General features: G+C 38.5%; 1 protein-coding gene across 1 annotated transcript; it reads left to right on the plus strand.

Moving 5' to 3' along the window:
- The first annotated feature begins 829 nt into the window (after positions 1-829).
- Positions 830-11218, plus strand: LOC118836756 (interleukin-18-like). The gene is made up of 4 exons (XM_036743948.1): positions 830-950; positions 5174-5305; positions 9734-9870; positions 10982-11218. The coding sequence occupies exons 1-4, from the start codon at positions 830-832 to the stop codon at positions 11216-11218; spliced, it is 627 nt and encodes a 208-aa protein (XP_036599843.1).
- Positions 11219-15879: the final 4661 nt, after the last annotated feature.

Genomic DNA, 15879 nt, shown 5'->3' on the forward strand with positions numbered 1-15879 from the left:
GTGAAATTTTTGAAATTTGTGATTGGTGCCTCTGATCTCACCTTTGTTTTTGTTTTCTTCTTCTTCATTCATGGAATCTGATTCACCCTCTTCAGATACCCAGTACTTCCTGTTTACTACCTTCTTTGCCCCAATAAAACAGGAAAAATTATGATATCATTTCCACATTGATGGAAATGCATTCGCATCATTGTTTTTGATTCATTCGTTTGTTCATTTAACAGATATCTACCAAATGCATGGTACGTGCAAAGCACAGTGCTAAAGCCTGAAAGTCAAGCATTCAAAATATGAATGAGATACATGATCTGGTTCTTCCCTAAAAGAATTTATAAGCTTCTATGAGGGATGACACAAATATTCACCTATCTCAGACATGATGAGCTTTACTTTTAAGGATGTAACAAAAGTGTTCACATTATTAGGAGAAACCCATCAGATTACCAAGAAATTAAATAATCAATAGATTACAGCATTCAACAAGTGCATATTAAATATCTAGGTTGCTAAGTGAAGTACTGACTTCAATTTTGAAAATACATAAATTAACTACCTACATTCTATGTGCAAAAGCACAGTACTGAGTACTTGGAATACCAGAAGAAAAACAAGGTAATCCTGCCCTCACAAAGTTTACAACATAACTCAGAGAATAAGAAATATTCCTAAATTATAGAGTGCTATAACCAGAAAGAAAATAAAATGCTAACAGAAAAAAATTGTTCAAAGAAATAAAGAGTTGGGAAAATAGCTGGGAGATAATATAAAGTGTCAAAAGAACTCTGCTTATCTTTCAATAGTATGGTTTACATTTTCATCAGGTATAAAGATGGCAGCTGTAGATGACTGTCAAGAAGTGGCCTGTGCCCCAGAAGTGGATTGTAAATTTAATCTCGATTTTGCCTACTTTATGGAGTCAGAACTTAGAGAGGATGCATGCTGCCTAAGCGGTAAGTAACCACAGGTATTTTTGGACATAGCCAGCGTGTAAATTTGTTCTGTCTGAGTCCTTTGTTCTAAGTATTATTTTGATTTTGTTTTGTTAAGGTAGGGGGAGGGGATAGAGAGATTTAGGAGTACCAATAGTGATGAATGAGGGGAAAGGAAAGAAGGAAGGAAGAAAGAAAGGTTGATCATAGTGAGACTTTTCTTAATACACAGAAGAGAACAGGAGAGCCATAAAAACAGGGCAGCTTTGAAACTAACATGATAACATGATATATACACATACATACATATATGTGTATTATATATGTATGTATATGTATGCATGCACATACACACACATTTTTAATGTAAGCTATACATCATAGAGATTTGTGCTTTCATGTAAAATACTTCTCTTCTATATATATGAAAATGCCCATGTTGATATTTTTCAAGTTCAAGTTTGCCTAACAAAATTAAGTTAAGTAGCCCCTTACATCTGTTTTAAATCTAAACAAAAGAATTCTTCAGAATCTACCCACAGCTCTTTTTTTAATGGGTTATTATAGTTATTCTTTATAATTGCACTGCCTATCTAACAGGGCCGTCATGAGGAAAATGCTTTATAAACCATAGTATGGTATAAAACAGGGAGGACGCACCTATGTGCCAGGTACTAAATGCTTTACAAATATTTTTTCATTTGATCCTCACAACAACCCTGGGAGGTTGGAGCTATTATTATCCCCATTTGAGGAAACTGAGGCAAACAAAAGTTAATTGACTTGCACAGGATCACACAGCTAGTAAATGTCTGAGTTCAGATTTGAACTTAGGTCTTCCTGACTCCATGCCGAGCATTCTAGCCACTGTTCTTTATAAGGTAGTACATTGTATATTGTACTATATTGCAAGATAGTACGTTATATGTAATATTAAGTGAGCTATTATAATTATTCTATTAAGTGAATCTCATTTTTCCCCATCAACTTCTATTATAATATCGGAGACGTAGTCTGCTTGAAAAAATTTGGGCCCCTAGAGACACACACACACACACACACACACAACAGAGGAAGGATCTAGCAATTTCTAGTGACAGCAACATCTAACTAAATAGGTCTATATTCTTAATAGACCCCCTACAATTCTAAAAAATTCGAGATGTGCTGTTCTTTAGCAAATGGATAGCGTAACATGAGCTCTGTGGTTTAGAATTCTCTTCAATAAACTGCTGTAAAATTGAAGGATGCCTATATTTGGAAGTGTTAGCAAGTAAAAAGACAGTCTTATCATTGCAGCAGAGAAACCACTACCACTGAAGACTGTATAGAAAGCTTTTCATTCCCACCTTCCTCTACCCCTCCACTAAGTCATCTAAAGAGTGAAGCCATTATCTCATAAACATTCCCGTTCACCTACAAGAAATCTGAAAATTATAATTTACAAAACCTTGATTTTAAAAATCTCATCTTGTTTCCCAAGATGGCAGACCCTAGTGTCTCATTTGTTGGGATACGTTTGGTTCTCTGGACAAATTTCCCTAAAAGAAATTGTACATAACTACAGAAGTTGTAAGAAATGGGGTCAGATAGGGAGACAAAACAGTGAAGGAACACAAGAAGAAGGTGAGGGGAAATGAAAATGTATTTCTTTTAATTCAGGATTGAACTTTTTCTCCTTAAGCTGAAAAAAAGTAGGACTTGATTTCTCTAAATATCGGCTCTACACTGGAGAGGGAGAGGAGTTGCTTGTTAGTGCATATCCATATGCCCTTGTCAATTTGCTTAGCTTTGAGAAAAATTGGCTCCCCATGGAACAGATCTGGTTTGAGAGGCTGGATTCCTTCCATGAAAGGGATGCGGGCCATATGGACTCAGTGTAACTCCCACTGTATGAAAATGATGGTGTTTCACAGGGTGAAAGAGAGGAGATTGTGGCCAAGTGTTCTTTGTTGCTCGGGAAATTCTCCAATTCTCAAAATCCATCCTTTTTACATTGACTATGTGCTGCTAATCCAAGTAAGAAATCACAGGCTCTTTGGAATGTCCAGAAAAACAGTCAGGCATATGATAATTGTCTTTGGGGCCATGGCATTGACACAGGAAGGAATATGTAGACAGAAGGAACCTGACCATCCACACATTTTTCTGATTTCACCTTCACCAGTACTGTGCTCAGGAATATGCCCCATAAAATAAGAGATATCCTTTGCTGTGTTTTGATTCTTTAGTCAGTCAGTCAGCAAGTATTTATCAAGTGCCTACTATTTGTGGCTAAGTAGATAGAGCTCTGGGCCCAGAGTCAACAAGACCTGAGTTCAAATCCAGCCTCAGCCACTTACTAGCTGTGTGACCCTGGGCAAGTCACTTAACCCTGTTTGCCACAGGAAGGAAATGGCAAACCACTCCGGTATCTCTGCCAAGAAAATCTCAAATGGGGTCATGAAAAGTAGACACAACTGAAACAACTGAACAACAACTCTGCCTAACTTTACACAGGGAAGAAGAGAGATGTGTAAGAGCTTTGGATTCTCAAATGAAGTCCCCAGGAGTATGTTCAATAATCAAAGCCTCCAAAGACAAATGGCTATCTAAGTGGAGTTTGGGATGAATGGCATTAAATCAGACCTATTTCTGTATCTTTCATTTAAGGCTTGGGTCTAGCAGGGCTTTAGGACTTAAGCGACAAAATAGAGTTTGAAGATCAAAGACCTTAGGAGGCAAGGTGATGAAACAGAAAGATCCCTAAGCGAGTCGTCAGGACAAGTGAGAGAAGGAAATGGCAAACCACTCCAGTATCTTTGCCAAGAAAATCTCAAATGGGGTCATGAAGAGTTGCATACAATTGAAACGATTGAACGACAGCTCTGTGCCAAACACTGTCCTAAACCCTGGGATACCAAGAAAGGCAAAAGACAGTCCCTGTTCTCAAGGAGCTCACGTTATAATGGGGGAGACTTTATAATTACTATCTCATTTGATCCTCATAACAACCCTGGGAGGTAGGTGCTATTATTAGCCCTATTTTATAGATGAAAAACAGAGACAAAATAGAGGTGACTAGCCTAGGGTCACACAGCTGGGAAGTATCTGAGGCCAGACTTTGTAGGTGGGCTAGCTCTGAGATGGTCCGTGGTGAGAGAGGTAAATGGCAGGTTTTCCTTTAAGCCAGAGCCTATTCTAGCTACCCTTAAGGACGTGCAGAATGGCATGTGGAGATCCAACTATATCTTGGTAAGCCTCCTAGGCCTGTGCAAGGCAAGACCGTACAAGATAAGAGGTCGTGGGTCTGGAACCACCCTCGCAGCTGTGATCTGCATGGGAAAGAACAGAAATGTTTCAAGGATGGGTATCTGCATGGGAATGATCAGGAATGTTGCAATGTAGTGAGCATGGTGTATCTAAGCTGCTGGGCTATGTGAGACACGTGGCAGGATGTCCCAGTAAAGTATCAAAGCAGTCCCTGTAAAGTAGCAAAGCAATGCATTAGGTAATGGTTCAGAAGCATTAGGTAATGGTTAAGAAACAGTATAAAAGTCTGTTGCTTGCTTGAATAAAGTTGAGTTCTGATTCAGACTCTGCCTGACTCATGTCATTTCTCCACGGAGCACCTGAAGCTGCTGGTCGGCTTCAAGATTTGAACTCTAGTCTTTGTGACTCCAGGCCCAGCACTCTATCCATGGTGCCACCTAATTGCCTCTGTGAACCCTAGAAATATATAGGTTAAATAGCAGGTAATCTCAAAGGGAAGGCATTGTGGGAGCCAATAAATCCCTCTAAAAAAAAGGGAGGGATTCTCTCTCCACTGTCCAAACTTTGTGCCTCCTTGAGTTCCTACAGGCTCTTGAGTATGGTTGGTTTCTCCAATTTTTTAGCTGCTTTTTTCTTAAAGTAGCAAGCTTTCAATTCAACAGTCATTTACAAAGAGCCTACCAAGCGCAAGATACTGTGCTAAGCACTGAGAGCATAAAGACAAAAATGAAAAATAATTCCTGTCTTCAAGATGGTAAAAAGTGGCCCCTTCTCTCTTTGGTATTATGGAGAGTTGTCACGTGAATTCCTCAAAGGATCCATCTTTTTCGATATCTGTGGTTCTCTTGTGCAAGGAGTTCAAAGAATTAAGCAATTTTGTGATCCATTCTTTTGTGACTAGAAGCTGTCATCAATCACTATGAAAAAGCTAAGCCTAAGGTCTACTAGTAGATGTGAAAAACTCCCATTTCTATGTTGTGTATTTAAAACAGGTGGAGCACTATTCAAAAGAGCTGGAGTGCCCATTTGTATCATGTTAAAGAACTCAAAACAAAAAGTTCTCTTCTTCAATAAAAAGGAAGAAACGGCCATATTTGAGGAGATGTCTGATGGTGAGATTGAAGGTATGGTTTTCATTTTGTAGAAATCAAGAAAATTAGATCTTAAAGGAAGTTAATCCAAACTGGCATTTTACAAATACAAAAATGACTTTCCTAGAAGAAATGCAAGGTTATATGTCTTTTTAAAATTTATTTACTATTTTATTTTTCTCCAATTACATGTAAAAACAATTTTTAACATTCATTTTTAAAAGTTTGAGTTCCACATTCTCTCCCTTCCTCCCTCCCCCCCTCTACTTCATTGCAAAGGCAAGCAATTCAATATAGGTTATACATGTGTAATCATGCAAAACATACCCATAATAGTCATGTTGTGAAAGAAAACACAGACAAAAAAAGCTCAAGAAAAATAAAGCTTTTTTTTTAAAGTATGCTTCAATCTGTATTCAGATAGTAAAGTTATAAGTCTTAGAGAAGTTAAGTTACTTGCCAAAGGTCAAATGACCAGTAAATAGCAGAACGGTCATTAACAACCCAATTGGGACTATTATGTAAATAAGTTCAATGTATATGTAGGTATATGTAGAACCTACATTGGATTACATGCCATCTTGGGGAGGGAGGGGGAAGGAGAGGGAGGAGAAATAATTTGGAACCCAAAAACTTGTGGAACTTAATGTTGTAAAATAAAAATAAAAAAATAAATTGATATAAAAAAAAACAACCCAATTGTCCTGATGACTCGCTTAGGGATCTTTCTGTGTTTCATCACCTTGCCTCCCAAGGTCTTTGTTCTTCAAACTCTGTTTTGTCATTTAAGTCCCAAAGCCCTGCCAGACCCGAGCCTTAAGTGAAACATACAGGAATAGGTCTGATTTAACGCCATTCATACCAAACTCCACTTAGATATGCATTTGTCCTTGGAGGATCTGATTATTGAGCATACTCCTGGGGACTTCATTTGAGGATCCAAAGCTCTTATACATCTCTCTTCTTCCCTGTGTAGAGTACATGCAGCATGACCCAATCAAGAAAGTACTGTTGCTATGGGTCTCAGTTTATTTTACAAAGCAACTTGTAATAATTATACTCTTATAATCAAAGAATCCTCAAATTGGAAGAGCCCCAAATGTTTATTTAGTTAACCTCCCACCACCCTCCTACCTAATCCAGGAAGCCCTTCTATTAACATTCCTTACTGATGATTGTCCAAAACTCTATTTGAACACATCCAGTGATGAGGAATTCACTGCTTCATAAGACAGCCCTCTACATTTTCAAATAACTCCAATTAGAGACTTACAGAATTTTTAGTCAGGAGAGATCACAGCAGCCACTTAGTCCAACCCATATTTGAAAGGAATCATTATCAAATACCCAAAAGGTGGTCACATCCATTCTTTGCTTGAAAACCTCCAAGGAGACTGCCATCTCCTGGGCAGCCCATTCCATTTAGAATAGCCTTACTTGTGAGGGAGTTGCTCCTGAGATCAAGCCTAAATTTATCTCTTTTGCAACTCTGCAAATCCATTGCTCCTGGTTCTACTCAGTGGGGCCAAGCGTAGAAAGTCAAATTGCCCTTCCAAGTGACGACCCTTCAAATACTTGAACTTAGCAAGCATGCCCTCCCTGAGTCTTCTCCTCTGAGTTAAATGTTCCCAATTTCTTCAATCCTCATGACCCAAGACCCTTAGCTGTCCTAGTTGATCCCTTCTGAGTACTCTCATCATCTTATCAGTGTTCTTTTTTTAGGCAGTTGGGGTTAAGTGACTTGCCCAGGGTCACACAGCTAGTTTTATCAACATTCTTACTCTGGTGCCCAGAACTGAACACAATATTCCAGATGTGGTCCAATCAAGGCAAAGTACCAAGAGAATATGGATAAATCTTTTTATCTAGAATCTTTGCCTCTCTTGATTCAACTTGTGATTATATTTGGGTTTTTGACTGCCACATCATATTGTTGAATCATATCGAGGTTTCAATTCACTTAAACCCAATATTTTTCTGAGAAACTAATATCTAACCATACATTCCCCTTCTTGTACTTGTGAAGCTTTTTTTATTTAGAAAGGCATTTTTATGACTGGCATGCTCATCTTCCTCATATTGAATTAAAATTGATCTCTCTGTACCTTCTACCCATTCCTTCTCATTCTCCCCAAGCAGAATAAGATCAATCTTTCTTATATATCACAACTGTTCAGCTACTTAAAGACGATTATCATCTCCATCCCCATCCCTGCTTAATCATCTCTTCCTAAGGTTAAACATGCCTAGTTTGTTCAGCCATTCTTTAGATGACCTGGTGTCCAGACCCCTTTCCATGCTGGTCATCAGTCCTTTAGATGCATTCTTGTTTGAAAAAAGTTCCTAAAATGTATGCCCATCCCTGGCTCAGATGTCAAAGGACCCTGGTATTTAGTAGTCATGGCCTAGGAGAAATCCAATCACCAGAAAGTTGGTCACCAACAAAAAAGGAGTTTTTCCAGCCACAGCAACTAAGGAAGACCACCTAGTGAGGAATCAACATTCATGGAAGGAATACGCAGACCAAATGAAATCACATAACCTTGAAGTAAAGATTATCTATTTCATTGATACTACAATGCCTTAATTAATGCAAGTGTTAGCATGTTGGTTTACTCTTCTAATATTATTATAATAAAAAAATTTAAATGCTTTGCCAAGAATTAAACACTGTATTCTATGTATAGTCAGACCAACAAAATACAGTAGTATTATCACCACATTAATCTATACCAGTAGTTTCCAAATTTTTTTTTAAATTGCATACCCCTACATATATATTTATTTATTAATAACATATATGTACTGCTATACTAATAATTATGATCAGACCTGGGCTTTTAGGAAAATCACTTCAGCAACTATATAAAGGATGGAGCAAGGAGACTAATTAGGAAGCTACTGTAATAATTCACATTAAGAAGTTGTGGTATATGATTGTGATGGAATACTCTTGTCCTCTAAGAAATGATGAGCTAGTATCCAGTTGTAGACCACTCGTACAACAGTCTGGGCTTAGGAACTGAATTATTTTTCATGAGCTTCAGAACCTTATAGCAAGAATTTCTACCACTGTACAGGGTGTCCCTAAAGTCTGGACACATAGGCAAAAATGCATATTTTGAAATATTTTGAAATATTTGAAATATTTGGAATATTGACAGACCTTAGCCCCCTTGACATCTTTTTCTGGGGTATGCTAAAGGAGAAGGTGTACTCAATGTACCTTTGCATCACAAATGATGGAAATCATATTGAAGATATTATTTGTTAATATTCCAATTAAATAAAATGTCCTTGAAAATTTTATTCATTTCATTTCTTGAAAATATGCATTTTTGCCTATGTGTCCAGACTTTAGGAACACCCTGTACTCCCCCTAATGAAAAAGTTGTTACCTAAGAGTAATTGGTTGGCAAAACTGTATTTTTATAACACTGCCTTAAGGACTGTGTTTTGATTGGCTTTTGTGGGTTTTAAATGGATATCAATAAAGTTGTATAAAGTAAAAAAAATGATGAATTAGATGCTCTCAGGAAACCTGGAAAGACATGAATGGATGCAGAGCGAAATGAATAGAACAAGGAGAACATTGTATACAGTAAAAGCAATATTGTGGGATGATCTGTTGGGAATGACTTTGCTTTTCTCAGCAATACAATTATCCAAGACAACTCTGGAGGACTTATGATGAAGGATGCTATCCATCCCCAAAGAAAGAACTGATGGTATCTGAATATAGATCAAAGCAATTTTTTTGAACTTATTTTCTTGAGGTTTTTTGGAGGGGTCTATATTTTCTTTTACAACTTTATTATTTTTGATATATTAGGTCTTGTCTGAAGATCAGTCTCTTTCTAGAGAAGACATAAAACAAAATTCACTATGTCAAGATCTTACCTGTGGCTTCCAACAAGGCCCTTCATTCCCTTTGGGTCCCCAGAAATATGGCTGCTGATACAGAATTTTCTAGTGAAATTTCTAAATAAAGCCAAAGAGAAACCCAAAATTATTTCAGATAGTTTTTGTCTTCAGCTATAGCCTGAAAATGTCTCAAAAAATAGTCAACTTACTGAACTTGCCACTCTACAGATTCTGATTCACAAAGAGCATGATAGGTACTCTGACTGTACTTATGTACTTCAAATTGTGTTTTAACACAAGTGTCACCTAAGAGGTCTGACTTCTGAAGCGAAGAACCAAATTAGGTTTTTAAGGTTAGCAAGCACCTTGAACAGACTCTAGAATTTTTTGCATGCATAGTTAGTGACATATTAAGAAGTGTGAAGTAGCTACGGCAAGATAAATACATTCTTCTAGTGTACCTCAACTATAAAGACACAAAATGTAAGAAGAAGGGTCTGCCAGAAGGACTTAGTAACTAGTGTTAAACGTTCAAATCTGAAGGGGGGGAAACCTTTCTACTCAAAATAATTCTAATTCATAAATATTTAATCTCAGACAATGCACCCTGGACTCAATTTATGCTGCAGTATTATGGTTGCGAAGGCTCAACACCCTTAGTAGCCATCTCTGTGAGGGGTGAAAACAAGAGTTATCTTCTGACCTGCAAAAGTGATAGAGAAATTCAATTTAAGGTAAGATTAAGACTCTTGAGTTCTTACTTTCATTTCAAGGAAGGCATTAGAAATAACTCCCAGTTCCTGAGTCTAAAACCAATGTCCAGAGGATGAAGAGAAATAAACAAAGAATTATAATAATGGAAGATCACCTACATTTGCCAAGTCAGTGAATGACATTCGCCTTTTGCTCAGGGGGTGGGCACCAATATCAAAACCTGGCTTATCATGACAATTAGTTGGCACATCCATCGTGGATTATAACCTATAAAATGAATTGCCATATCATTCTGAAGAAAGAGTAAAAGCATCATTGCTGGCCTTTTCAGGAATGAATCTTGCTTTTAAATTAATTCTCAGTGAAGTCATTTAAATAATAGCCTAAACAAAACATAATTAGCAAGGTAGAAGTACCAAAGGGAAAAAAAATGTCATAAAGTATCTCAAGTACCAGTGGTTTTTCAGTCGTGTCTGACTCTTTGTGACCCCATTTGGGATTTTCTTGGTAAAGATACTGGGGTAGTTTGCCATTTCCTTCTCCATCTCATTTTACAGATGAGGAAACTGAGACAAATAGGATTAAGTGACTCGACCAGGTTCACATCGTACTGATGTGCCTAGATATGAACAAAACTCAGAACTAACCCCGCCCCTTGCCTACATGTCCCTGATTGCTTCACCTCTCTGCTCACAGCAGGTTTTCCTCTATAAGAATCCCTAGCTTCTCCTGACTAGTGGGTGTCTCCTTTAAGGAGCCATTTCCCTAAATTGGCTATCTCCCTTGAGGGACTGTCCTTCTTAAGGAGCAGCTGTCTCCCTTAAGGAGCTGCACCCCTTTAAACTGAGGACTCCCTTAACCTGCATCTCCCTTAAGGGGCAGAGGAGCTTGCTTGGTATGTTGTGTTACCCAGAATAAACACCTTTACTTGATCTGGAGGCAGCCTGACCAAATTCTTTCAGGACAACCTTGCCACACGTATACCACACACCTCAACATTTTGGGGTGCCCCTGAGCCTCAACAATAGTCTATATAATGTAAATACATGTATTTAGGCTGTCTTCCTATTTAGGCTGTCCATGGCCCAACATTATAACATGTGGGATGTTTTCCTTTCTTCTTTCTCATAGGATGGTGATTTTCCAGACAAGATTGCAGACGGAGACAAGAATATCTTGTTCTGGCTAAACATTGTTGTAGGCAGTGAAAAGATAGAATTCAAATCATTCTTATATCCAGAACATTACCTGGCATGTGGGGAAAAATGGGAAGACTCTGACAAGCTGGTTTTAAAGGAAGAGTATGACAGTGAGGAAACGTCTACAATGTTCGTTTATGTGACTTGTAAGAAAAAAATAAAACTATAAGAACTATGAGACATGAGTAGATCTCTCTTCTATTTAATAACTAATTATTGAATCAAGACTGAGGATTTTTCCCTTTTCTACTTCTTCATCCAGAAACCACTCAGTGTGGGAAATCTCTCTTAAGGATTTATCCAGGCCAAGATCTAATCAGACAGTAAAAGAAGTTCTAATTTTAGGCTAATGGGTACGTTCCTACTCATTGTGTTTGCTCAGACAGGTCTGGGAAATTTTGATTCTCCCTTTTGTCAGACAGGTGATACGGAAATGGATAAGTCCCTTTGACCAAGATTTGAATGACCCGAGTCACATACCCTGAGACCTTAATTGCAATATAGTCCACATCCCATTGTGTTAACCAATCTGAGTTGATTGGCATCCCTCAGAACACCTACTCTTCAAAGAGCGTATAAACTGCGAGCCTACCACCATTTGGGGTCTTTGGTCTAAGAGAGACAGCAAATGACCGTTCTTTTATTAATAAATGTGCTGGCCTTATTAAGAAAGTGATTAAATTACTCAGAAATTATGTGTCTCAGAATTTTTTAATCATCATAGAACTTCAGAGTTGTATAGTACCTTAAACACAATAGCATCTCATTGTGGTTCTTAACAGCTAAATGCTGTTACTTTCAATTATTCAATCAAAACCTTCCCAGGGAAGTCAGTAACAATATAAAGAAAGTATACTAAGATCTATATGTTAAAAAACACATCAGTTGTATTAAATTATAATGAAAGTAGCAACTGTGACTGTAGCATTGAATCTTCTGATATGTAATAGTGATATTATGAACCATAAAAATCTAATGAGAGAATTTTAAAATATAAACTTAATACATCCTAGAAGAAGTATTTGAATTCCAAAAAGGTCTGAGAATTAACTTGAATAAATTACCTGGGGGAGTAATGGTATATTAAGGATTTTGTTCAATTCAATGAGCATTTATTAAATGCTCACTGTATGCACTGTGCTAAATGCAGAGGATGCAAAGACAAAAACAAAACAGTCCCTGCCCTCAAGAAGCTTCCATTCCTTAGTAATTTGCAATATGAAAGGTACCCAACAAGATGGCTAAAAAAGATACTATTCAACATCAAACTGTTCCATGCTCTCTATGGCCAAAGTATTTGTCACCTACAGATGAATCTGCTCATGATGAGTTGCTCCATTCTTAGCAAGGACAGTCTCAGTCACTAGAAGTCTATCTCTAGGATTACACCCAAAGCCTTTATAGCTTGGCAGAACCTACCAAAGCTTTATTATACAGATATAGTCCTTGAAAATTCGGGATTACCTCTCTATATCATAATTGATTGATGAAGCAATAAGCATTTATTAAGTTCCTACTATATACCAGACAAGGGCAGCTACGTGGAGCAGTGGATAGAGTGCCAGGCCTGGAGTCAGGATGACTCATCTTCCTGAGTCCAAATCTGGCCTCAGACAATTACTAGTTGTGTGACCCTGGGCAAGTAGCTTCACCCTGTTTCCCTCAGTTTCCTCACCTGTAAAATGAGCTGTAGAAGGAAATTACAAATCGCTCCAGTATCTTTGCCAAGAAAACCCCAAATGGGGTCACAGAGAGTTGGACACGACTGAACAACAACAATATATACCACACACTATGGTAAGCTCTAAGCATATAAAGTGAAATAGTCCCCGTCCTCAAGGACCTTACATTCTAACAGCAAAGATGACATTTCAAATAAGCCTTCAGTCACACTTTTATAAATATAACTAAATGGTAAGAGTACGTATATATGTAAGTACATATATACATGTATATGTACATATATGTGTACATACAGCTTTATGGTTTACAAGGTACTTTTGACACAACAATCCTATGGGACAGGTAGCTATACATACACATACACATACATACACATATACATATACACATATATATTATTATGCCTATTTACAAATTGGGAAACTAAGGCTTTAGAAAAGCATGAAATTTGCCTATAGCGATGGAATTAGTCAGAATCGCAGCTAAGTCTTTAATCCTATTCTTTTGGCTAAAAATCCAATGGTCTTTCCACTACAGTATCCTTCCTCCCTTTCCCAAAGCATCATAAATGTGCTCCAGTATTTACTTCAACCACAATAGAGAATGAGCTCAAACCCACTGTAAAACAGTTATACAAATTACCTGCTTTTCAATCTGCTTAGATGACAACAGCACCAAATGCTTATCCTTTGGGGATTCCCTGAAACAACACTTCATAAAGAAGTATAGCTAAAGCACGGGGCTACCCCTAGTGCTTATTAATAGTAACAGTGACTTACTGACTGCCAGCACTCACATGGTGGTCAGAAGAAGTGATACAAGGATGCTCTCAAGGTCTCTCTTAAGAACTTTGGAATTGATTGTGTGACATGGGAGATACTGGCACAGGACCGCTCAGCACAGTGTGCCCACATCAGAGAAGGGGCCGTGCTCTATGAGCAAAGCAGAATTGAAATAGCTCAAAGGAAACACAGGATGCGCAAATCTAGAGAATCCACCCCAAATGTTCATGTAGACTATTTGTGCCCAGCCTGTGGTAGAGCATTCCAAGCTCGTATTGGTCTGATCAGCCACAGTCAGGCACATTGAAACTTGACTCTGGCACAGTGATGTCATTTTGGTCCTCTTCAAGACAACAATCAACTGTACAACTCCTTCATTTCATAAACATTCCCTGTTCTAGCTAATTGTATCTTCTAATTTCAAACCTCAAGCCTGCCTCCTTTATTTTCACACTGTTCTGTCCACCCCTGTGTTGGTAACCAAAAATGGGCTCCTTAGCACTTAGTCAACAAGTGCCCTTGACTAGTTTGGCTTTTTCCCCTGAACTGAATGCTTTTAGCCCCTTCACCTTGCTTCCCTTGCTTAAGCTGATCGAAAGAACCTGTGCTTTCCCGGTCAACCCCTTCACCTTGAAAGAACCTGTGCTTTCCCTGGCGTACCTTACATCCTCCCCCCCTCCCCCCCCCCCCCCCCCCCCGCAGAAGCCGGATGGTTAAAAACAGCTTCCGTTGGAGCCAGAGGCTGCTACAGCTACAGCCACAGCCGAAGCTGAAGCAGGAGCTGCCAGTAGCAGAGCTGACCTACGGGAGGAAGCTGAACAAGGACTTGAAGCCAGTGGGTAATCTTTTTACCATAGAGGGGGAAGCATGATTTTGCTTTACACCATCATGCTTCTCTGTAGCCTCCTGGTTACGCTTGTAAGGCGTACTTATTGGGCCTGGAAGCTTTTGATCAATATATCAAAATGGGGATGCTGGTTCATGGCTTGGTTACTGTGGAGCCTAAATATATGCTTTGATTCTTCTGCCTCCTACTTTGAGAGTTTCTTATATCCAGCAGTTCCGAACCTTTCAGACATATATATGATCCTCTTTGAGATTATAAACTCTGCCCTCCTAATACAACCCCAAAATAGCATCTGTCCTTCCTAGGACCCTGCCCCCTAGACTTGGCTCTTACCAGCTTTAGCTTCCCATTTCGGACCAGTACTAGATTAATGATCAGTGCTATCCCCTGTTAGCCCATTGGAAGGCCATGCTAAAACCGATGGGTTGGCCATGGCACTCCTCCCTATAAAAATTCCAAATGGATTGAACTAAATAATATTTAATCATATGAAAACTAGAAGAAATGCAACAGAATATTTACTTTAACTATGGCAGGAAGATAAATTCATTACTACTGTAACAATAGAAGAAATTATCAGAGGCCATAATAATTTATTCAAATATGGATGTTTTAAACTTTTGTGTCCCCTCCCCCAAACAATAAAACTAAGATAAGTAATCACCAGCATTTACATAGAGCTTTAAAGTCTGCAAAGCACTTTACAAATATTGTTTCCTTCTGTCCCCGCAACAAGCCCTGAAAGTTAGTTTCTATTCTTAACCCCATTTTGCAGATGAGAAAACAGAATGACAAAGGTTAAGTGACTTGTCCAGGATCAAGCAGCTGGTTAGTGTCTGAGGCAGCTGTAGAACTCATTGTTCAGTCGTTTCAGTCATGTCCAACTCTTCATGACCCCATTTGGGATATTCTTGGCCAAAAAAAAATTGCTCTATCCACTGCATCATCTAGGTCTTCCTTAAATCTAGATCTGGTGCCCTATCCACTGTTCTGGGGCAGCTAGGTGGCCCAGTAGATAGAGTTTCAGGCCTGGAGTCAGGAAGGCTCATCTTCCTGAGTTCAAATCTGGCCTCAGGAATATACTAGCTGTGTGATCCTGGGCAAGTCACTTAACAGGTTTGCTGGTTTCCTCATCTCTAAAATGAGCTGGAGAAGAAAATAGCAAACCACTCCAGCATCTTTGCCAAGAAAACTCCAAATGGCATCACAGAGAGTCAGACAGGACTGAAGAAAAGACTGAACAACAATAATCTACTGTATTACCAAGTTGTCTAAAAAGAAAATGTCCATAGAAAATTGTGCCAGATAAGAGCTTGATTTCATGAATTTATAGATGTAGCACCTTGGGGCACCTCCTAACTTGCACTTAGATCCCCAAAACAAGATTGAAGATATTCTATGAGTCTGCAACCCTTCAAAACCATAGTTGGTGAGCCTCCACCAATGTATTTCCCTTTACTAGTCAACTAGAAGATGTCATTAGTTCAAAGAAAAGAAGTTGTAATCAAGCAATTCTCT

This window comes from Trichosurus vulpecula, chromosome 2 (genome assembly GCF_011100635.1).
Source record: "Trichosurus vulpecula isolate mTriVul1 chromosome 2, mTriVul1.pri, whole genome shotgun sequence".
Lineage (NCBI taxonomy): Eukaryota > Metazoa > Chordata > Mammalia > Diprotodontia > Phalangeridae > Trichosurus > Trichosurus vulpecula.